Here is a 26162-nt window from a genome sequence, read left to right on the forward strand (position 1 = left end):
TGCTTTTATATACAAGCAATTTATTACAAGTAATGAAATTTCACTCGCGCGATCATGATTCACCTTCAAGGTTAGATGACCACGACAAAAAACTTATCGAAACAAAACCAGCCGTGAACCTTGGACTTCAGTGAGAGCAAAACATTGCAAGTTTCAAAGTTAAACTTAACCATCCTATAGGGTATTTCTCTAAGATTTTGTGAAAGGATTTAGGAGCCTTTACGACCCTTAATAATGGGAGAAAAAGAGGGACTTTTTACTTGACACCTGTGACCTGCTACCTTACAGTGAAATGAACCTGTGATGTCTCTCAACAAGTTCTAAGTTTTCATAAAACGTAAACTTATTGAAAAATCCTATTACAATGTAAAGGATTATTTAAATGACTAGCTGACGCCCGAAACTTCGTCCACGTGGACTTAGTTTTTTAAAACTCCCGTGGGAACTCTTTGATTTTCCGGGATAAAAAGTAGCCTATGTCACTCTCCAGGTCTTTATCTATACCAATGCAAAAAATCACGTCAATCCGTTGCACCGTTGCGACGTGATTGAAGGACAAACCAACAAACCAACAAACAAACACTTTCGCATTTATATAAGGGTACGGATAAGAAATCTTGGGAATGAGTTGCTTAACAGCGTTATGATAGTTCTAACAAGTTTAAGTGATTTTGTAAAGTAACCTAAAAAAATACCCGAGTACCTAATCATGAGATTCTTACCTGCAACATTGCAAGCTGTCATCTCGCTGATGAGGCTCTCGAGATCGGGCGACATAAGCCGCTCCTCGTCCTCTCCATGCGTGTAGTCCAGCGCATGGTACACCACTATGGCCAAATTCACTACCAACTGAAACAAGCAAAAAAATGTACGTTAGGAACCTTGGATTCCAGGGGTTACAAACTAACTACACATAACAGGCATAGATAAACCAGTTCGAACATCAGTGATATCCTTTGCGATTTGTGATAAATTGTGGGCCCATTCACTGGTCTGAGGTACGATTCCAGGCAAGCACCTCTAACTCTTCGGAGTTTGTAAATTAATTAATTAATTGCTTAATACGCACATACTTGCGTTTTAAACAATAATTAATTTGTTTTAGCTTTAACGGTGAAGGAAAACATAGTGAGGGAACCTGTATGTCTGAAAGTTCTCCATAATGTTCTTAACGGTGTGTGGAGTCTGTCAATCCGTACTTGGCTAGCGTAGTGGTCTATATTCTAAACGCCTCTCATTCTGAGAGGAGACCAGTAATTGAGATGAAACTTTGTAGTTTGAACGTCTCAATTATTCCGGTTCCATTTCTCCATCAGCCTCAAATTGTCCACAGCTAGGCGGATATTCCTTTACGCGATTCCACGTGATCCTCCCCTTTCCTGGTCTACCAACTTCCTGCCACTCTTTAAAAGTCGTGGAGTTAGTGGGCTGGACCTGCGCTTACCGATAGACAGCGGTCTCCAATCCAGAACTTGTTTTGTGGTTCTGCAAACATGACCAGCCCACAAAACCAATCCAGCTTGCTTATCCTTTAAGCTATGGCGGCCAGATAAGCCTTGCATCAGATAATATTTTTGAAGAGCTTTTAATATGGGATAAGATGAGTAGGACTAAGTATTTCTCTTCTCTCTTAGCAGTTGATTTCCTATCTTGGCTTTAAGTTATGAAAGGCAAGTTAATGTGTATTACTAAATGTTTCTTTTAGTTGGTCATTAACGCAACAGTTTTATAGCTGACTGTTGTAACGCAATGGAAAATTCATCTAAGATTTATAATGTCTTACTAAACCGCTTCTATGCATTCAGCATGACTATCAAACCCACTGAATGGAACCGATGCTTGTCTATTGTTAATGAACGTATTGCATTGCCCAACCGTTCTGTCATCCCACTCACTACCATCACTCTGCTAACATAGTATACCTACTGCAAAAAGAATCATTCACAATAAAGCCTGCTGCACATTTGTTACCTACCAAAGTACTTGGTGATATTAAAATGCGTCACGATATAAAGACTGGAAAACTCCCCTTTGAAAACTTTTATGGTATCCTTTATGACGTGATGATAAAGGTTGATTTTCATTCACCAGATAAACTTTAACTGAAGAATAATTAATCTTACTTTTCGACAGATTTACAATGCAAAAAAACCGTCAAAACCTCATAATTTTTCAGATAACAGTCAAAACGTGATTGAAAAATCGCCCCTGAGCAGAGTGGGTCTTAATTTTGAAATTAAAAACTCGACAAAAATCAGTCTTAATAATAAATCAGTTTTATTATTAAGATAAAAAGTAAAAAATACATTGAGTTTTCAGTTTCTACATTAGATAGCACAAGAAACTACATAATTCAGTTAATCACTAATACACAGCGTTAAATTAATCTAGCTGAAATTTTTGACACGACAAGATAATAAATCTTCTACAGAAATACGTACGGCACGACATAAATAATCGGATCCGACATAAAACATGTGCAGTCGCTCTTATCTTGAGCAAGACCCTGCATAGCTTTCAGTACTCCTGCACGCGCAATCCTGCACACTTCATTTAACGACAGTGTGGTAACAAGATTGATGCAGAATCATCTAACATTCTAACCCATTTCCAGACCTCAGAGTAAATGAAAAAGATAGAAATGGTAATCGAGGCGCCAAATAATGAGTCCGCCTTAAAGAAGCCGATTACAAATTTATTACGGATACGGTTTACAGGTCTTGTTCTTGATAATCCCCTTGGTCATCCCCTGCATCGCTTTCGGTATACCTGCACGGCACAATCTTGCACACTTAATTTAACGACAGTGTGGTAAGAAGACTGATGCAAGATCATCTAACATTCTGACCCATTTTCAAACCTATGGCTAAAGGAAAAAGGTACAACTATAGCCAATAATGGAAATCGAGGCTCCAAACAATGAAGCCACCTTGGAGAAGCCGATTACAAAAAAATATTACTGGTAGGGTTTAATTTGCAAGCTGTTACTGGAGGTTAATAGGCTTTGACAACGTTGTGAAAAAGCTAGAGAAATGCGTTTGTATTTTAGTAAATTTTTATTATTAGTAAGTCTTACATGTTATTTGTTGTAAATACTAATTAGTTACTCAGGTCAAGTTTTATTGATTTTTGGACGTCTAAACAGACGGTATTCTTAAAAAATCACAAGACAGTGAAGAACGTTTATGTCCGCCAGTATTGTGATATGCGATCACTAATCTCCTAGCTAAATTCATTTCACTGTAGAGTTCTATCTACCTTTCAACTTTAGTCTGTGTTTTAGCCTAACGCCCGTAACAATGATCAATAGATAGAGTACAGTTGGAATTAGCGGATATTTCATTTGCTTCAATAGAAACTGTCAGTTGATACAATGGCAATGATGAAGATCTTTATTTTTTATTTTTTTGCGCATCAAAATGCTATGGGAAGAGGTATAATGTCGACTAACATATTATAAAAAATTCAAAATTAAACAATTATTCTGGTTGCCAAATTTTTTTTAAATGCTCAGAAGACTTTCAACTACGGGGGGCATCGGGTGGGTGAGAAAATTAAGGGCCGTGTTTGGGAGACCGTTCTCGAAAAGACCTATGTTCAACAATGGAAGCATAGCTGATGGGTTGGATTGGACCTTATGGGTGCATTTAGTGCTGCAATTACGCTGTACACATCTATTGGCAAAACTTGCAATGATGCAGTGATCGCTAAACAAGCAGTCCAATCTGAACACGAGGAGTATGATTGCGTAGTGTTTAAAAACAATCTCAGCTTGCGATCAAGTTTGTGCGCTAATTTTTGAATGCACTCAACGATATAAGGTACGCTTTAGATTGTACCTGTTCGACCACTGCGCAGTTATAACTTTAATGGCCTATTTCCGCGACATTGTTAGATCATAGTCAACCTTAGCTGCTAGCGGAAGGTATTTAATATCTATACCTAACTTTTTAAATCCCATAGAAGTTAGCCCCTGACTGCAATCTCACCTGGTGGAAAGTGATGATTCAGTCTAAGAATATGAAAGTAGGCTAACCTGAAAGGGGCATGGCAGTTTTTATTAAACCCATACCCTTTTAGTTTCTACACGGAATCGTACCGGAACGCTAAATTGTTTAGCAGCACGGCTTTTCTCGGAAAGGTGGTAATTAGCCATGGCCGAAATCTCCCACCAGACCAGACCAGAAAAAATTTAGTAATTATAAAATCCCAAATTTCCCCTGGTGGGAATCGAACCCGCGATTTCTCACTAATAAGACCACATCGCTCACCACTGCGCCACAGAGGTCGTCAAAATCATCTCGTACGCATACATTGCAACTTTTTGATGACGTAGAGCGTATATTATTCGGAAACTGCGTAAGGTCCACGGCGATTAGTAAATCGGATGCTGTTATTGTTGCCGTCTCAGTTGCGTGCGCCGGCGCAACAATGCAACATCATATTGCACGAGATTTGCACACAATGGCCGCGATAACAGCTCGCAGTTCGGATATAGACAGGTTGGGATAATGTATGCGTACCATTGTTGCGCCTATATCATATTTCGGCAGCGGCATTCCTGCAAATTTTACCGCCGAACCGCAAGACGTCGGGCGAGTCTCCATTCGACATCCCATCTACACGCACGAAACGTTTTGCGTCATCATTCCTCATACGCATGGCTAAGGTTTGGAATACTCTTACACGATATGTGTGTGCTACCAATTACAACCCGGGTATCTTTAATACAAGAGTGAATATGCATCTTCTAGGTAAACGCGTCCCACCTTAGGCCGCATCATCACTTCCCATCAGGTGCGATTGTGGTCAAGCGTTTGCCTATAATAATTTTTTAAAAAAAGTTGATGACTGATAGCTGTTAGGTGACATATCAGATGGCTGATAGTATTCGCATATTTATTAGAGCCGTCTCACGGTACCTAATTTTACTACAACGTTCAGCGACTTTTCGACTATATCCAAGAAGTAACGTGATTTTGTTGACGAATGGACCGTGCAAAGGTAACAAGCATACACACACACTGTTGTAATTTTATTATTGTATATCCATTTATTCTAATTCTATTCTGTTAAAATAGTTTTCATTATAATTTAAAGTAATCTCTTGTGGCCTTCTGTTAAAACTAGATTTAGATTTAAATAATAATTATGTTTTGACGACCTCCCTGGCGCAGTGGTGAGCGCTGTGGTCTTAATAGTGGGAGGTCCCGGGTTCGATTCCTGGCAGGGGTTTGGAATTTTATAATTTCTAAATTTCTGGTCTGGTCTGGTGGGCTTCGGCCGTGGCTAGTTACCACCCTACCGGCAAAGCCGTGCCGCCAAGCGATTTAGCGTTCCGGTGCGATGCCGTGTAGAAACCAAAGGGGTATGGGTTTAATAAAAACTGCCATACCCCTTCCAGGTTAGCCCGCTATCATCTTAGACTGCATCATCACTTACCACCAGGTGAGATTGCAGTCAAGGGCTAACTTGTATCTGAATAAAAAAAAATGTAATTACTCTGTTGATTACTTTCATATATACAGAATAATCTATCGGACACTGAGTAGACCTGCCAAAGAAGCGTTTAGGGATTACTTCGATGCTGTTAAACGTTTTGGCGTTATTCTAGTACAGCTCTTGCAATTCACGAAGGCGATGCGATTTTACTTGTGGTTACGTCGGATACACGGGCATTGCGTAAATGTGCGTGCATGTCGGACCAATCAGTCGCTAGCAAGCGCTCGCAAACGCACACATTCAGTGTACCTTACTTATACCGATACGACTAAAAACGAGCTTGAGCCACTCTCCTTCGTGAATTGCAAGAACTGTAACAATACTTCATGGTTTTGACAACTTGTTGCCAAACCATAAAATATTGTTGTTGTTTGAACGTGCTATAAAAATGAGCCTAAGATTGACTATATAACATCCTAGATGATGCCTGCGACTTAATTCGCGTGGATTAATTTTCTTTAAACCAATGGGAACTCTGATATTTTAGAACAATTAATTCCATGGAAACTGTGATGTTCAGGAATAAAAATAAAAGCCCATATCCGCCTCCGGAATACAAGCTATCTCTGTACCAAATTTCGTCAAAATCGGGTGAACGAATGGACCGTGAAAACAGTGCCGTGCAGGTCATAGAGGCATACATGCACTGCGTAGCTCAGTTGTAATAGCTCAGCATATTTTTCATGTTGACCTGCCAGTAAACAGGTTCCTACCTAACTAATGCCTACCCTGGCTTAAAAGTCTGTGGACGCCACTGCGTGAAAAGGTAACAAACAGACGGGCAAACACACTTTCATAAGATATACAAATAATTTTCACTTAAATAATAGTCTTCAAATGAAAACGACAAATGCGAGGATGCTGTGTTTGAATCTGATACCGTAGTGAACAAAGACCCTAAGGCCGTAGAAGGGTAGAACACGCGTATAACGTATCTAGATGATAATATCGTTGTTTAAAGACCAATTTGCATAGAATCGTTCGGGCCACATTTGGCGTTACTAATTAATTGGACCGAGCCTCATTGGGAATAACAAATGGATTTAATTGAAATTGAATTCGACGTAATTGATATCAGAGACATCAATATGGAAATTGTTATTTACTTAATTATTCGATTGGTATAACTTTCCAACAGAAATATTTATAGTCATTGCCAAAATATGCTACCATAATTCTTTATTTCCCTAGATTTAGGGTGAAGTAAAAGGATGAATTGAATTACTTTTTTTTAGTATCACCACATATGAGTATTAGTTAGTATTTCTATAAATCAATTATCAAGTTAAAATAAAAATAAACCAGTCAAGTGCGAGTCAGACTCGCGCACCGAGGGTTCCGTACTACAGTCGTAATTTTTCGACATTTTGCATGATAAATCAAAAACTATTATGCATTAAAATAAATAAAATCTGTTTTAGAATGTACAGGTAAAGCACTTTCATACGATACCCCACTTGGCATAGTTATCTTACTTTGGAAATTGAAAATACTAATATTTGTTCAGGAACACATATTTTTTTAATATTCATAAAAATATGTAGTTAAATGACTAAATAAATTTGAAGGTTTTCAGATCATGACTTGGTTAAAACGTCGAAATATAGATTTCGATAAGTTAGAAAAAAAATTGTATCACCCAAAAAGATACTTACAGCTAAAGATACTGGATATACTTAGGAACTTAATTGATATGTGCTGTAAGAAACCCTAACGGAACATAGCCTGCGGTGGTCTCTAAGTAACTTTTTGTGAAGACAGGGGCTGACACTCGCGACACTAATGTAAACAAAAACAGGATCTTGTTAAGAAAAACCGGTCAAGTGCGAGTCAGGCTCGCGCAACGAGGGTTCCGTACTACAGTCATATTTTTTCGACATTTTGCACGATAATTCAAAAACTATGATGCACAAAAATAAATAAAAATTTGTTTTAGAATGAACAGGTGAAGCCCTTTCATATGATACCCCAGTTGATAATATGGTTATCTTACTTTGTAAATTGAAAATACTAATTATTAGTTTATGACCACAATTAATTTTTTTGTGTGATGTAACCACAAATTCACTGTTTTCAGATTTTTCTCCTAATGTCAGCTATAAGACCTACCTACCTGCCAAATTTCATGATTCTAGGTCAACGGGAAGTACCCTGTAGGTTTCTTGACAGACCGACAGACAACAAAGTGATCCTATAAGGGTTCCGTTTTTAATTTTGAGGTACGGAGCCCTAAAAATGGTCCAATGCCTATGTAATAATCTTGCGTCACCTTTATGTAATCAATAAGCACTTTCATGTAACGTAAATGGATCTTGTGATACTTCATTTTCATAATTAGTTTGGAATATTACTGTCCGCGTCCGTTTTAGCACTAACAGCCGTACTCAGAGTCGCTTAATCGTTACTTAAGTTTAGTTAAAACGAGACAGAGCTATATCTCTCACATAAATCTGTCTCGTATTAACTCAATCTTAAGTGGATTAGCGACTCTGAGTACGGCTGTAAGTGCGGCGGTTAAACTATATTAAGTAGACGATTTATACAACTTACCTATCTCCGGAAATTCATAACATGCAACGTTAAACTACAATTCTGAGCATTATCCATTTTTTCAAAAGGATAGTAGCCGTATTACTAAAATGACCAATATTACTAAGCTTAGCGACTTCGTCCGCGTGGATTTAGGTTTTTTTTAAATCCCGTGGGAACTCTTTAATTTTCCGGGATAAAAAGTTTATGTCCGTATGTCCTTAGTAAGTGTTGCGTATGTCCTTCTTCGGGATGCAAGCTATCTCTGTACCAAATTTCACCAAAATTGATTGAACGGTTCGGCCGTGAAAGGCTAGCAGACAGACAGACAGACACACTTTCGCATTTATATCTAATATTAGTATGGATAGGTTGGGTATGAACATGTTACGCTGTTATGACTCGTGATGGTCAAAATTATTAATTTGCTATAACTAAAGCTACGAGAGTTCCTATAAGCGCGCTCAAGTCTGAGATGCATCCGATATCTCCTAGATAGGGTACATCCATGTGTAGGGACCACCCTAGATTGCTCCAATCTAGCTGCCTCCTAAATCGGCCCTGCCGCAGTGTCGTGGTATATCTCTCTCTCTCCGGTCGTTCCTGCATTGCTGAAGATCGTGGTCCTGGCAACCTGCCCTCGAATAGATTATCTGTTTCCATCGGCTTCTGTCGGTGGCCATTTTCGCAATGTGATAAAATCCACACCTGCTGGACTCCTTTAGCTGTCGGACCACCTAGTTGGTGAGCGGCCTCTCGGTCTTTTGCCCTCAGTGTTGCCCGTCACTATGAGCTTTTCTAAGCTGTCATCCCCCCGCCGTATGATGTGGCCGAAATATGAGAGCAATCGTTGGTAACATATGGAAGAGAGTCGAGCAGTGATTCCGAGTTGCGAAAGGATAGTCACGTTTGTGCGCTTGGCAGTCCACGGAATCCGGTAGTGAGTATATGTATGTATTTTATATTAATCGATGGATCCAAGGGAAGGCTGCGGCGCCCGTAACACAGGTTTACCTAGCACGGACGCCAAAGCACTCCTTCTGCCCCCCAATTGTGTAAGAATAACCATTTCATGGCTATCGCAATCGTCAAGAATTCTGCCCTTTGATTGGCTGTGAAAAAATGTAAACAGCGAATCAACCAATCAAATGGCAGAATTTCTTGACGATTGCGATAGCCATGAAATGGTTATTCTTACACAATTGGGGGGCAGGTTCTCATATTTTTATTGTTTCTACCTTTTTTATGTGTACTAGTTTCAAGGAGTCTTTGTCTTGTACAAAATTTTTGAATAAATCAATATATATATATATATATATATATATATATGTATATATGTATGTATATATAGTATGCTTAACAATAACAGCTACAGTTCTGCATAGTTACTGTAAATATTAATCTTGTTTTCCGGTCACACAACTCACGTGCCAAAACGTAATAATACAACCCACGAATTCCGAATCTGATCCGCTATTTAGCGCCATTAAAACTTATTGGGACCATTGTCACGAGAAATGTTTCTCAAATTCTGCTCTAAACGACATGTTTCGTAATATAGGGTTAGCGTTCGATCAACGTAATAACTAGTAGATATATAGCAAGGGGGGTAAGGGGGTGCGCTAACATCTTAGCATCCCAAATGTCAACCTCACCTGTACGTGAATCAGCGGACGAGGATATGACGACCGAAGAATGGCGGGATAACCATTCCATATGGCTTGGCTTTAAATAATACAGACCAGAGACGGGCAGCAGCGTCACTGGTGCGAAATAGCCTACAGCCCTGCGCTGACCACCCCGCCTGCCCAGCGTGGTCCGTATGGGCACTACTTCTAATGAGCAGCGCCAACAGACAAAGGCCCCCAGTTCCCGGCAGCCCTGCTATTCCCGATTACGAAGGTGGTGGGGAGCGGTTGGATGAGGAAGGCGGAGGACCGTGTTTGGTGGCGCGCTCTTGCAAAGGCCTATGTCCAGCAGTGGACGCAAACAGACTGATGGATTGGATTGGATTGGATATAGCAACCATGTAATAGATAGCCTAGTGGTTAAGACGTCTACCTCCTATTCGGAAGATGGGGGATTCGATCCCGGGCACGCAGCTCTAATTCTTCGGAGTTATGTGCGCATTAAGCTATTATTAACGGTGAAGGAAAACATTGTGTGTTCTCCAAATTGCTTTCAAAGGTGTGTGAAGTCTGCCAATCCGCACTTCGGAGGCGTGACTATGACCCTCCTCGTACTGAGAGGAGACCCGTGCTCTGTAGTGAACCGGCGATGGGTTGATCAAGATGAGGGTGATGATGTAATAACGAGTATAATATCTTACAGGTTACGTTATTCGTAGCGTGTGAGGTATATAATATAAATGGGAATCGGAACATCGAGTAATCTTCCTCGTGGTATCTTGATATAAAATAAATCTTGTTATAAAATAAATCTATAATAATTATATAAATTATTAAATATTATTACTTGTATAGGTAGGTAATCTACGCTTTCAAAGTAAACAAAACACCAAGACTTCAGTCATCGGTAGGGGATATGAGTTATCCATATTTACAACTTGGTATATCAACTTAGCCAACTTAGGTATACCGCGTATATCAATATACAGAGGTTTCTAATAGGGTCACCAGCTCTATATTCAATTGTACATCGATGACCTGCGATAACCTCCTCTCCAGTTAACCACGGGTCACTTTCCTACAAGGAACGAAGGGGTCAGAATGGCCCTTTAAGGTTTGAAGAGAAAGTAACATGTCGGAAGGGTTAGCAAATTATTATGGCTGTGTAAAGTGGAAGAGTAGTCTGTAATGTGACAGTTTATATTATTTTATAGCAAGTTCCCTACAATAAAGACGCAATAATTTATTTAAAGAGAAAACTTAAAATCTAGAGTTTATAGTAGTCTAAATATATAAAAGGAAAGGTGACTGACTGACTAGCTGACTGATTGACTGACTGATCTATCAACGCACAGCTCAAACTACTGGATGGATGGGTCTGAAATTTGGCATGCAGATAGCTATTATGACGTAGGCATCCGCTAAGAAAGGATTTTTGAAAATTCAATGCCTAAGGGGGTGAAATAGGGGTTTGAAGTTTGTGTAGTCCACGCGGACGAAGTCGCAGGCATAAGCTAGTTAAGATACAAACCTTTACAAATAATTCTTTCTAGTTTAATAGTCTGAACCTCTTTTTTATTCAGCCAATTTATCCAGAGACGTAAGGAGCCAATATTAGTCTTGACGACGATTAGAATGACGTCAGCAGAATCCGTCGCGCTGTAGAAATATTTGAGTAGAGGTCAAATCTGCACCGACATCTGCTACGTGCTGAAGTTATTAGCATTCCTTTGATGCGCCAGAATACTGCTTTTTAGTGCTCAAAAACATACTTTGTGTGTGCCTCTTGTTGCTCTCGCAGCTCTTCTTATGGTATACAGTCACCTTATATAGAAGTAAGAGGAAAAAGTTTCGGGCAAGTGTACAGTACAAGTCTACAACTGTACAGCCGTAGACAATGTACAATAATGAATGGCAGCAGACGTCAAATATATTGTTATGTCATGGCTCATGCCTTATCTGATTGCACAGTGTTCAAACTATTACAAGCGTAAAGGCTTAGACACACACAAAGGGTTCAGCAGCGACGCGCGACGCTAACTGCGCGGCAGGACGTCGACGAAGCGAATGACCTGCAATACAAGCAACAGTAAGTAAATAAATCGACTTAATTTTGGCTACAGCGGCCAATCACACATCTCGCACGACAGGAGAGAGATCAGGCGCAGGCGGCAAGGCTGAGATCTATAGAGCGCACTTTGACTTTGCTCAGACTTAAGATTGAGTTAAAACGAGACAGATTTATGTGAGAGATATAGCTCTGTCTCGTTTTAACTGTGTCGTGTGCTCTATAGATCTCACCCTAAGACCAACGTACTTTCCAAGCCAAGGCACGGTGGTTAACACCGCCAACTTCCCAACTCCGTGCACCTACTGAGAATTTTTGACAAAAAAAACAATAACTTTTTGGCCAGGCCGGACCTCATGATCCACAGTAACTAACCAACAAGGCCATTACAAGAAACCATATGATGATTAAGTGAGTCACAATGTAAATAGCGACACGGCAAATGATTGGTGCGCGCGGCCGCGCGGTTTACTACACGGATTCCAAAGTGTGTGTCCAAGCCTTAATAAGTATAAACCGATAAGCAAACCACCAAGGTCATTGACATTGAACTATTACGTGGCTTCTTTAAAAACAGTCATAAAAACTTGCAGCACTGAGAAAAGTTGACAAAAAATAATTAACGAACGAGTCGAACGAACGAGTTGCGCGCCGGAACTGTTGAGATGTACGTTCATAAACAACCACTTTTTGTGTGATTTTGAGCAATTTTATAGACGTGGCATGTTAATCTGAGAGTTTTATCGTTAAAAACGTTTATTGCTAATGATTTATGAATGTAATCACATTTTTTTGGTGATATCGTGGACGTGCCGATACAATGCAGAGAAAACTTTGAGACAAAACAAATCCCAATACGTACAATGCGGGTTGCAACAAAAAATGGGACAATTTGAAAATAAGGAACATCCTTTGAAATGGAAATAGAATACTTGAAATCGATTTACATTTGACGGGTAGCGGAGATAATACGCCTTTTTTAAAGACTGTTATACTTAACTATCCGATTTTTAAAATAAAGCAAAAGAACCAACGGGAAACCTGCATTAATCATTATTACAATCTCAATTGTTCTGATTGGCTGAATTTGTGCGATTCTTGTTGTAACAATGCATTGTAGCCAATAGTGAGCGAGCGTCAACCAATCAGAGGTGATTGCGATCGTGACTTTGTAGCTGTCATTCTTCCGCAATCGCGCAGCTGGTTAGATAGTAGGAATATGTACGTAAACGAGCTTCTCATGCGGCCATATTGTGGAGATTAGCATTTCACTAAAGCCACGGCTCCGCTCTTTGAGCACTACAAGGTCAATTTTGTTTTTCACTTTTAATAAACTCAACGGCAAGATGTTTTCTACTTGTTCTAGATTACTGATTTAAAAAAATATGCTAGTTATTTTATTACTTTACTAGCTTATGCTCGCGACTTCGCGTCCGCGTGGACTACACAAATTTCAAACCCCTATTCCACCCCTTCGGGGTTTGAATTTTCAAAAACCCTTTCTTAGCGGACGCCTACGTCACAATAGCTATCTGCATGCCAAATTTCAGCCCGATCCGTCGAATAGTTTGAGCTGTGCGTTGATAGGTCAGTCAGTCAGTCAATCGACTATTCGTAAGTACTTGTAAAAGTTTATACGAATTTATTCTAACTCTATTCTGTTAAAATAGTTTAATTATAATTTTAAGTAATCTCTTTTGGCCTTCTGTTATACCTAGATTTAAATTTAAATAATAATTATGTATTTACGCTGTTGATTACTTTCAAATAAACAAAAAAAAAAAAAAAAAAGATTTTTATTTTTTTTATATTTTTTTTTATTTATAATCAGTCAGTCACCTTGTCCCTTTATATATTTAGATTAGTATTTACTTCAAAAAAGTTATGCATCTGTTATGTCCGTTGGAGAACCAGAGTAACCACATAAGCGCGAAACTGAAGTGACAATGAGCGGGGCACATTGTTTGAAGAACCGATAGATGTTGGGGCTCCAAGGTGCTCGAAAAGCGTACTAGTATCGGTACGCGCAGCGTTGGCAGACCCCCCACTAGGTGGACAGACGACATCAATTATGACGCAGGGAACCGCTGAATCCAGGCGGCGGCGGCGCAAGACCGCGACGTGTGGAAGTCCCTACAAGAGACCTCCAGCGGTGGACATCTGGTTAATGACTGTTACTAAAACATGGTCAAGTAAAATACACATTGCACAATCTAATTAAAAATCCATTGCCAGTTGCACCCATTTGGGTGAGGTCGCTTTTTCCTACGCGGGCAAAGCAAAGGCGTCCCAGATTCGTAATGTTGATTAATTTGATTGTCGCGTCGTCTGACCACCAGGACTTTTTGTATACATACACTATACAGGCTGAATAAATATTAAAATTCAAATATATTTTCCAATATGTATTTGACTTAGTTATTATATTATCATACTTCTAATATTTTAATAATTTTTTTGTTTCAAAAACTATGATAAAATTGAAAACCACAGTCATATATTCACGTTTTGATAGGATCATAAATCTTATTATATTTTATTAGGATCATAATCTTATTATTGTATCAAAACTCAAGATATACCTATCTACCTACCCACTTACTTTTGTATAGGTACGAGGTGCTCTTGTTTATCAAAGTATGAATTCGAACCAGCCATTAGTTGAAGTGGAAAACTATTAAAATCTAACAACTATAAAGATCATAGCATACAGAGCATTAAGAATTTGCAATATGAAAAACTCAGAAAATATTAAAAGCTGCACTAGCATATTCACTAAACTACAAATAAATATCATTGTACTAGCTGCAGTAGATTTTATCTTTTTCCAATCTTTCTGTTTTCCCGAGGGATAAAAATATATTTCTGCGAACCAGTTCTGTTCAAACCAGTGCAGGTAGCTCACTTAGGTACCTAATTCGAAAACAATTTTGAAAGTTTATTTGAATAGAATCTTCTATTTTATAGTATTCTATTCTGATTTTCTGCAGTAAAATTTCACCTAGTCCTTATCCGCAATGCAATCTATCTCTGTGACAAATCACAACCTCAAGATCGGTACAGCAGTTAAGTAGGTTGTATAAAGGTAACAAATTGACAGACACACTTTCGCATTAGTAATCATTTAACATCAGGTGACCCGCCTGCTCGTTTGCTTGCTAGTATTATTAAAAAAGAAAACTATGGCGGTGGTCTTAAACTGTGGTATTTTTTTTATCAAAGTCATAATTAAATTATAAATTCTTAACACTGGCGAAGTTCATTGTGCTGGTTTGGCACGACAAAAAGCCACCAAACAAGAAAAGAAAAAGAATTTATCAATGACGTTTTAATCAATTTTACGCACATCCTGTGTACGGACAGATGTACAAAACCAATTAAATCGAATTCACTTGACACATGGTGGGGTGATAAACATTTTTATTGCGGTTACATTGATTTCATCTTTTTTAATCTTATCGCACATATATACATCGTACCAATCGCATTCAATAAATAATTTATTAATTTTATTAATGTATATATACATTTATTCTAAACTCTCTTACGTCTGCTTACGTCTTCTGAATTCACTGCAAATATCTAGACAGGCTTACAGCCAGTAGGTATCTTGTATGGAATGAAATAATAGAATCCGTAATAAGCACCTGCGGCGAGTCATAAACAACGAGTATTGACAGCCGCCTGCGAACAGTTGTAATGGAGAAACCACTAGTTGTTAAAGCCAGTACTGTTTGTATTAGCGTCAGTGCTAGTTAGCTCGCCTAGGACATCTGGTCCGTGTGGTTATTAGACATAGACTAGACTACTAGGCACTAGTGATGTAACGAATGTCATATTTTGGAGATTCGCGGATGCTAATGCGAATATCTGCTGCCAACATTCGCGAATGCGAATGCAAATATTCAGTTTTGTTATAAATTTGGCACTATTTGTCTACTCTATTGCTTGGTGACCTTGGCGGCAGTCCCGTTACCAAATGATAAAGAGAAGACTGATAATGTGATTACGAGGTTAAGTAATTAATGGATTTTGTTTTATTAACCAACTATTACATCAAAAAAAATTATATTCGCAAAACATTCGCAGTAATTTCGCGGAATGCGAATGCGAATATGCAAAAATATGCGTATATCCGCGAATGTGAATGCGCATGTTCGTTACATCACTACTAGGTACTAAGTCTATCACTAGGTATACTAGAAGCTGGTTTTCTTTTTAATCGACGAAACACGTTTGACTGAGATCACAGGCTCTGTAGGTCGATTCCGGAAAATATGCATCAATCATTATTACACTCGAAATTGTCGTGATTGGCCGAATTTATAGTAGGTATTCTTGTTGCAAAAATGCATTGTAGCCAATAGTGAGCAAGTATCGATCAATAAGAGATGATCGCCACCTGGTGTACCTAGCTGTCATTTTACCGTAATCGAGCGCCTACGGGGTGATTGACTAACTCAGTATCTAACACTGAATGATAGCCACCGAGCTCATTTGACATTGGTTGGTTATACATTACTGCTTCACTGAGTGATGTTAAAATAATGTTTCGTAGGAAACCTTCAATGTATTAAAAATAAATGTCAAATGAGCTCGGTGGCTATCATTCAGTGTTAGACACTGAATTAACGTATCACCCCGCTGCGTAACTTTTCACAGTCACATCTATTCTTACGAAGATGATTCTCTACTAAATTATAGCTGTCCATTACCCCAAATAACAAGAATGGTCGACGTAACATCCCGTGTCCATAAACCGTCATTTTATATGTGGAATATGCTGCACAGTAAATCTTTATAATATGTGTCCTTCCTGGTACGCTATCGGTTAACGAGCCATTCAATATTGGGTTACGCAAGTTGGGCGCCATCTATCGAAAATAGAAAGCTATGTAAATAAACTGGGAACGGCGCCGGCGGGAAGCGGGCCTTCCTCATGCAAATTGTCTCGCCGGCCTAATCCAATCGCTTCGAGATGGAATTGGATGTTTCACTTTAATTCACAGATGAGTTCATCATGTAAGAGTAATTTAGGAATCCCTTCCGGTACATAAACTGATGCCCACGACTTCGTACGCGTGAGTTTAGATATTTTAATAAAATCTCGTAGGAACTCTTTAAATTTTCGGGACAAAGGAGTCTATGTCACAGTCCCAGAATGCAAACTATCTCTGTACCAAATTTTGTCAAAATCGTGGTGGATGGGCATAATACTTTTACCTGCCTATAAAAACCAGTCAAGTACTAGTCGGACTCGCAAAATATGGTTATGTGCCATCGTACAAGAAATAACAACTTTTAATAATTTGGGGATTTAACCAGAAATTCACGGCTTTCGGATTTTCCCTTCAGTTGTGCAATAAAGACATTGCTGTCTGCCAAATTTCATGATTCTGTCAACAGGAAGTATCCTATAGGTTTTGATTCCCTTGACGAGGCTTGACAGACGCAACGGATAGACAGGCAGTCACACAGACGAAGTGACCCTTATTTCTCTACTCTCTAGAGATACGGAAAGACACCGAAAGGGTTTTTTTTTAATTTAATTATACGAACTAGTTACCAGTTTAGTAGTTAACTCACTAGTTTATGCTCGCGACTTTGTCCGCGTGGACTACACAAATTTCAAATCACTATTTTACCACCTTATTTTTAGAAAAGAATTTTCAAAAACCCCTCCTTAGCGACACCATCGCCATAATATGGTTCAGTCACTTTACGTTAGTTAAGACTTGGCGAACTTGAATTGCAGAGTCGTGTTGATCCGCCAAAACACAATCTTGATAAGCAAATAATTAAACCCCTTTCACCTTTCCCCAAAGTATTGTTGCCCAATCTGTTGTCCAAGCGTGGGAAGGTATTAGTTCCAGAGAAATTAGATATTGTTTCCAGAAGCTCACACTGTACTATCTAAGTGTATTTGATTACGCTAACACATTCTTCGCGCGAATCAAATTTTAATTAGAATGCCCTTTCGCGACAACAATTCTATACAGTTCCAGCACCCGTATGTTGGTCTGACTCACTAATTACGTACACCGCAGTTTCACAAATGAAAGTAAACTGCTTCTTTTTTCTTATAAGCGCACAGTAGAAGCTCTCATTTTTCATAGAGTTCCAGAGATCGTGTTTCTTCTGCCTCTCTTTTCACCCGGCGTCAATATGGCTTCAGTTAGATTTAAAGCTTATGAAGTGAATATAGATATCAAATTAGGTTTTACCAAGCGTGATCATGGTCAGAATCATGCACCAGAGAAGACTGAAGCACAGTAGGTCGATTTCGTAAAACCTGTATCAATCATTATTACAATCTCAATTTTTGTGATTGGCTGAATTTGTGCGATTCTTGTTGCAACAACGCATTGTAGCCATAAGCCAATAGTGAGCGAGCGTAAACCAATCAGAGGTGATTGCAATCGAGACTCTGAAGCTGTCATTCTACCGCAATCGAGCTGCAGTTTATCACAGTTAGGAAACTTGTAACAAAACTTCGCGGCTTCACCTACACTGGCAGCCGCCAAATTTTACCTATTTGACGCTAGGTCTAGCCTATGAGACGACTAGATATTTTTGATCTCACGTCACCCTTAGCCTAATACATTTTGACAGATGTCGATTCAGGATCAAACCCGAGAGTTTCCTATAACTTTATTTCACTCTGCCTGAACCTCTGACACAACTTTATATTCTGATGATTACGCTTATCTTGTACATTGAGATAAGAAACCAATAGCAAATGATTTCCCAAACAGATATTGTAACAAACTACATCTGCCACAAGTTCCCTCACATTATTAACATCATAACGTGCGTATTGTATAACGATTTCTTCCTCATCCAATATCGTGACTAACACAATGTTCTGCACTCTGATAGTTCCCCATACAATGCCCCTATTCATTTCTGCATGCCATCCTTCAGTCTAGATGTTGTCAGAATTCAATTACACGTCGTCTGTGTCGGAACTCGGAGAGATGACATCCTCCGTCCCTCGCGGGCATTTGGAGCCTTTTGTTTATTATGTGATAGTTTCTTATGCTTATTTTACGTAATGTGATCTGTTGGTCCAAAGTCCAATAAGTCGTATCTTTCTCTTCTCTTAGAGATTTGGCTTTTGTCCGGTTTTGAAAAATAAAATAGGCGTTCGTTGTAATAGCATATTTTTATAACTAACTTTTCAAGTAGGTAATCATCATTTTCCGGCGTGACCACTGACACGTGACACGGGAAGCGGAGTCTTAAGGTTCGTACGCACCTGAGCGGCGCGGCGCGGCGCTTCAGTGAGCTTCACGTCGCGGCACAGAGCTTCAAAATATCATTTCTATCATTTTGTATGGCGCATATCGCACTAGAGCGGCGCGGCGCGGCGCTTCACCGCGCGTTGCCGCGCGGCACGGCTGGAGAGAATATTTTGAAGCGCACCGAAGCGACGCGCAGTGCAGTGACGCTAGTGCGACATACCCAGCGGCGCGGCGCGGCGCTTCAGTATGCGTACGTCGCTCGAATAAGATACACGCGCATCTTGTTAGGTATTTAAAGTACAGGCAAGAATCGGCAAGATAGACCTCAAAATAAATAACGTAGGTTTAATTTTTGACACATGACGTGTTCCTCATGCTCTTAGAAGTATATCCTCAAAGGTCCCAACCCCTAGGATGTCGGCTTCCCCCCTTCCCAGTGTCTAAATGTATAAATGTCTCTCCGAGCGTTATGAGAAAACATCAATGGTAAAAATAATCCTGATTAAATAACTATAATATATTATGTACATATTATACCTACCTACTTCATCTAGGTAGAATTAATAGTTTCGGAAATATGCCTACCTATTGTTGTACTTGTGTTTATATTATACTAGCTTATGCCCGCGACGTCGTCCGCGTGGACTACACAAATCTCGAACCCCTATTTTACCCCCTTAGGGGTTGAATTTTCATAAATCCCTTTTTAGCGGATGTCTACGTCATATTAGCTAGTTAGCTAGCCAGCATGCCAAATTTCAGCCCGATCCGTCAAGTAGTTTGAGCTGTGCGTTGATAGATCAGTCAGTCAGTCACCTTTTTCTTTTATATAGGTATTTAGATATAATATGTACCTGTGTTTACCTGCCTATTTTATATATTCTATTGCACATAAAACAAAGACATTTTGCGAAAATGCTTTTTCTAATGTAATTTCCACAGAACCTAAGGGACTAGCTGATGCCCGCAACTTCGTTCGCGTAGATGTAGGTTTTTTAAAAATCCCGTGGAAACTTTTTGATTTTCGGGATAAAACTAGCCTATGTGTAGGTACACATAGGCTACTTTTATCCTACAGGGTATAATCTATCTCAGGTATATAGGTACTAGTAGGTAATTCCCGGAAATGTGCTCACCTATAGAAAAATCTAAATCCACGCGGACGAAGTCGCAGGCATCATCTAGTTGCATTTTTTTTAGATTTTTAATCCCGTGTGAACTCTTTGATTTTCCGGGATAAAAAGTTGCCTACCTCTGTCAATTCCCGGAATGCAAGCTACCTCTGGTCCAAACTTCATATAAATGGGCCTTTAACAATCCTGTGGAAATTCTTTCATTTTCCAGGATAAAAAGTAGCCTGTCCTTCCCCGGGATGTAATTCAACTTTGTACCAAATTTCATCAAATTCGGTTAAGCTGTTGAGCCGTGAAAAGCTAGTAGATAGACAGACAAATACACTTTTGCGTTGATAATAATATAAGTATGGATATGCATAAATATTTTTTTATAATTTCCATAAAAACTATCATCATCATCATCATCAACCGATAGATATGTCCACTGCTGGACACAGGTTTCTTGTAGGATTATATTACCGACCTGTGTGGTATACCTATTGTTTCTAATGTAATTTCCACAAAAACTATTAGGCAATAGCATAAAGAATTTTGTCTTCGACATTCTGAAGTAAATGTGAAATGGTACAGAGTCATTAAGAAGGCGAGGAAACAAAATGTGATATCCTTCTTGATATCGTGACTTTGGTATGTCAGCAATCCATTTCTTCTTCTTTTTTAGGGTTCCGTACCTCAAAAGGAAAAACGGAACTCTTATAGGATCACTTTGTTGTCTGTCTGTCTGTCTGTCTGTCTGTCTGTCTGTCTGTCTGTCTGTCTGTCCGTCTGTCTGTCAAGAAACCTACAGGGTACTTCCCGTTGACCTAGAATCATGAAATTTGGCAGGTAGGTAGATCTTATAGCTGACATTTGGGGAAAAATCTGAAAACCGTGATATTAGGGTTAGATCACACAAAAAAAATTAAATTGTGGTCATGAACTAATAATTAGTATTTTCAACTTTCGAAGTGAGTGACTATACCAAGTGGGTATCATATGAAAGGTCTTCACCTGTACATTTTAAAACAGATTTTTATTTATTTTTATGCATCATAGTTTTTGAATTATCGAAATCATACGACTGTAGTACGGAACCCTCATTGCGCGAGCCTGACTCGCACTTGGCCGGTTTTTTCTCTTCGATAATTCGTTCTTCTTCTGCACAAAAAAGAAATAATAATCAAATCCTCTTCACTGTCGCTCATCTTGCGACGTTGTTGCTCGTACGCGAACGGGTGTAAAAGTGACGCGCAAGTGACGCGAGCTGCCGCGTACTGAAGTTGTAGTGCGGTAGGTACCGTCGAGCGGCCTGAGGTGAAGCGTTCTGCAGTCGGACTGAAGCGCCGCGCCGCGCCGCTCAGGTGCGTACGAACCTTTAGTAATAGGACCATTTTACCCTTTGGGTACGGAATCCTAAAAACAGGTAGGTAGGCATAAAATTCTTTAAAAATCAAAATGGCGACTTTTATGCGGTTTAATGTGCGGGCTGAAAAGGGCTTTAAATTAAAAACCTCTTTACTTGTTTAAAATTCGACTGCGCTACCTATAACTTAATTAGGCGTTAAATTTCGATTGCTATGATTCATTCTGTTTGCAATTAATCTCAATCGGACGACACTGACCCCTCAATAAACTTGGCCTGGCACTGTTTGGACAATTTCTTTAATAGTATAATGACGGATAATGTCAGTAATCTTTGAACGTTTATAATCAAAAAGTAACCTGGTCATTATCCTTGAGGCGAGAAACCGAAAGCCAAAGTGCCAAAGTACCTACTGGACCACTCGATCAAAAAATACAGAGGTTCGTGCATTGCTGATATTGTTCTGTATTTCATATGCCCCTTACTAAATCAAATACATGCGCGGCTTTAAATATTAGCTCATAGACGTTGTCTTCTAATATTTACAAAATTCTTAAACTTAACTTTTACACGACCAATTTATGACATAAATTATAAGCTTGTTTACTTTTATATTAGTAACACTATGACTGTGTCTGTTTCGTTGTCATTATACCAATTACAACTGTATGTTATAAAGGTAAATAAAGTCGAGTTTTAATTATTATTTATCAGAGATGTTTAAATCATTAACTATACAGGACGTAGATAATTAGATATGAGTTGGATCAAAGTTCTCATCTAGTATTCTCAAAATTCCCATTTACCTAATCATAATACTGTGTAAACTCTTTGCGGAGGACGAGAGCACTTTGTCCACTTCTAGGCGAGCTACTTGATGGTTTATTATAGAAGATTCGGTACACACTCATTATACGTTTAAGCGGTTCAAGATTACGAGACAATATAACAAGGAAGCTATTATTTCACATGTGCTCGTTATGTCTTACAAAATGATAATTAGCAGCAGTTATGGACTTAGCATAATAAGATACAGTTAATACTATCTCAACAAGTTATGTTAAGTTAGAATTCTGAAAGAAAACAACTGTTTCACATTGTCAAACTCAGCGGTCTCCTAACTACGGTCCGTGGCAGCGTCCGTACCTACTGAAAATATCCGCCATAGTTTTTTTACACCTAAATATATAAAAGGAAAAGGTGACTGACTGACTGACTGACTAATCTATCAACGCACAGCTCAAACTACTGGATGGATCGGGCTGAAATTTGGCGTGCAGATAGCTATTATGACGTAGGCATCCGCTAAGAAAGGATTTTTGAAAATTCATTATAGAAGGGGTGAAATAAGGGTTTAAAATTTGTGTAGTCCACGCGGACGAAGTCGCGAGCGTAAGCTAGTTTAATTTATAATGTAAGGAAGAAGTAATACAAAACAATAAGCTATCAGATTTTTAGGGTTGCGTTCCGTTGTCCGTCTTTCGGTCTGTCAAGACCGTTTTTCTCAGGAATCAAGTTGAAATTAATATAAAATACTCAAGTCTGTAATCCGTTGGAACTGTAAAAAAATCAAACTACAGTCAACGCAAATCAAAAGATACGGTCTTTTATGTCGCATATTTTGACACATGCAAGGGAATCGAAGCCTATAGGGAGGTACGTACATTCCGTTGACCTAGAATCATAAAATTAGGCAAGAAGCAAGGGTTCCGTACCTTCCCCAAGGTACAGAATCCTCGGTGCGCTTGGCCGGTTTTTCTAGATACCTAGATTGCCTGAAAAGTCTAGATCCACAATGATTTCTTACAAAGGGTATGATTTATCTGAAAACATTGAGCAACCCTATAAAGGCGGTTTTCGCGGCTTTACCTTGGGCTTGTTAGATTTATGTCAGTGTAAAAGCATCTAAAATGTCGATCATGTATGGTATGCCCGTGGAACCTAGCAATTTGATCCGTCTCATAACTGATAGGAATGTAAAACTAAGAACTCTTAGTCCCACCGCACTGTTTAAATGCAGGCCTGTGCGTATGCAGATTTCCTCACGATGCTTTCCTTCAGTGAAGAGCGTGGAACGAATAAATTGAAGTCTGAATGTCAGAGGCATTATGGATTTTGAGAACGAACAAATTATACCAGGTTGGGATTCGATCGGTTCTGTGACAGACATGACCTGCCCTGTGCCCACTGGCATTGCCAATACAGCTGTATAGGCAGATGAGCTCTTCAGAGCCTGCTGAGATGTTTTTTTTAAATATAGATAGCGAGAAAACGAGCAGGTGACCATTAGATGTTAAGTGATTACCGCCGCCCATGATCATTTGCACAAGAAACTGCTTACGGTGGCGCGCGGTGCGGTTGTAGAAAAAGGAGGGTGGAATGAGGTCAAAAAGCTCTTCAGAGCACTCCTCATTATAAAGGCGATAGAACACGCATAAAGAGCTTACATGTCTGCGGACATTATCTAACTCCTTGTATATTATGTATTCTAAACCCATGACCGGCTCACTACAAAGCACGGGTCTCCTCTTAAAATGAGAAGAGTTTTGGGTTTTGGCCATAGTCTACCACTCTGGCCAAGTGCGGATTAGCAGATTTCACACACCTTTGAGAGCATTACGGAGAATTTTCAGGCATGCAGGTTTCCTCACGATGTTTTCCTTCACCGTTAAAGCAAGTGATATTTAATTACTTAAAGAAGCTGTGATAGCCTAGTCATTAAGACATCCGCAGTCCGCAGTCGTGGGTTCGATCCCGGGCATGCACCTCTAACTTTTCGGAATTATGTGCGTTTTAAGTAATTAATGAAAAGAATAATAATCTTTAATTTATGTCATTAATAGCATCAATATTGACGCCATTAATTTCTAAATAGCGACTCGTATTTTAGAAACCTTGAAATTAGAATTAATAAGAACTTATGCAAAAAAACAAGAAAACAAAAATTGACAATATGTTGAATCGTTAGCAATCAAAGATTGATTTAAATAAAGACATTCGCAAGATATTATAACGGATAAATCTGTTAGTTATGCTAAATAACGACAGTTTTATGTTGATCATTACGCAACAGAACGTTACCGATGCAAGATAGAAAGCACCTTGTTAAAGAAAGTGATATAATAAACAGATTTATAAGGAAATTATGTGAAATGCATTGTACGAAATTGAGCGTTATAATAAAATTTTATTAGCGCGTCACAACGGACGCTTTCCTCTATTTATAAGATGGGACGTAATAAGACTGACAAAATTTAAGGATTCCAACGTCTATTGATTTTTCAAACTATATTAATTATAAAGTTTACCTACCCGTAAACATTTAGCTAAGACATATAGAATTTTCACAGAAAAAACGCCGCCGCCGTGGGCCGTCTTGTTGAAACGAACCTACTCACGAAGATTCAGCCCACTTCAGCCTGTCAAAAAACAGGCGGCGGCTGCTGGACTATCAGTCATTTTGCGACTCTGTTATCTGTTGCGCTTCAATCGGATCTTGCATAGCCTTGAAGGACTATGGCTTAGGTGTGACAGCACATATCAGTTAATCACGCTTGTTGTTTCCTCCTTTCTCGTACTGTCCCTAAATACCTAATAACCGTATAATCTGACTGTTAAAGCTAGTGATGTTATTTATTATAAATAATATATATCCCGGCTGTACTCACGTGTCTAGTCGACGTTAGCCCGACTAGTTTAGAACCCATCCGGGGTCCTTTTTCAAGGGAGTCAGTTCGCGCACGCGCCGCGGCTGTGACTGATGTTATTTAATTGCTTAAAACGCACAAACACGGAAAATTTAAAAATGCGTGCCCGGGATCGAACCTTCGACCCCCGACTAGCAGGCTGATGTGTTAACCACTAGGCTATCACCGTTTTACCACGAGCTATTTTAGTATGCACTAATTGTCCACCTGTCCAATCCATTATTATGGTCCCCGTGTGGGCGAGACCATATCAGTAGGTATGCATCGTCCTTCCACCCACGGGACACGTCATAATGACTGTAGTGTTGCCAAATGCAATGTACAGAAAAAAAATAAAGGTCGTTTTAGAAACTCGTTTTTTTTTTTTTTAAAGAATATTAGCCATGTTAAATGACTAATATTCCCCTTTCCTCTCCAATTAAGCGTCAGGCTTGTGCTAGGAGTAGGTACGACAATAGTGCAACGGGCGGGGTTTGAACCGTCGACCTTTCGGTTTTCAGTCCACTCCTATACCGGTTGAGCTATTGAGGCTTTCTAAAAGGAAGTTCTCTTATTTCAATTACAGCGCGTATATTTTTTTTTATTATTTATTACCAGATGATACCCGCGACGTCGTCCGCGTGGATATTGGTTTTTTAATCCCGCAGGAACTCTTTGATTTTCCTGGATAAAAAGTAGCCAATGTTTTAAGTAAGGATAAATCTTCCTATAATCTAATTTCTTCCGTATATTTGGGTTCCGTTTTTACAAGAGACCAATATTTTTGGTCTGATTGCTGGCATTGCAACTCCTTATTTATCTAAAAGAATCACTAATGCATTCAAAGGCTGGAGGCCAGGTCTTTATATGGTCACCCTACTCGATCGATTTGATATAAATTATAATATTTCGCATCGATACTTCACATTTAAGGCTAGAAAGCGACAGTCAACTTTCGCCGTTATAAAATTAGCGAATAGATCTATGTAGGTATAATATACTTGATACATTTTGTTAAATGAATCGA

At 39.1% G+C, this 26162-nt stretch overlaps 1 protein-coding gene across 5 annotated transcripts in view; it reads right to left on the reverse strand.

Moving 5' to 3' along the window:
* Positions 1–26162, reverse strand: part of spir (spire type actin nucleation factor) — a 216556-nt gene that overhangs the window by 84424 nt on the left and 105970 nt on the right. For all 5 annotated transcript variants that reach the window (XM_069499919.1, XM_069499912.1, XM_069499916.1 and 2 more), the window contains exon 3: positions 723–849. In XM_069499919.1, the coding sequence (XP_069356020.1) occupies positions 723–849 (127 nt within the window). The remainder of the gene's footprint in view (positions 1–722; positions 850–26162) is intronic.

The sequence above is a fragment of the Maniola hyperantus genome, chromosome 1 (genome assembly GCF_902806685.2).
Source record: "Maniola hyperantus chromosome 1, iAphHyp1.2, whole genome shotgun sequence".
Taxonomy (NCBI): Eukaryota; Metazoa; Arthropoda; class Insecta; order Lepidoptera; family Nymphalidae; genus Maniola; species Maniola hyperantus.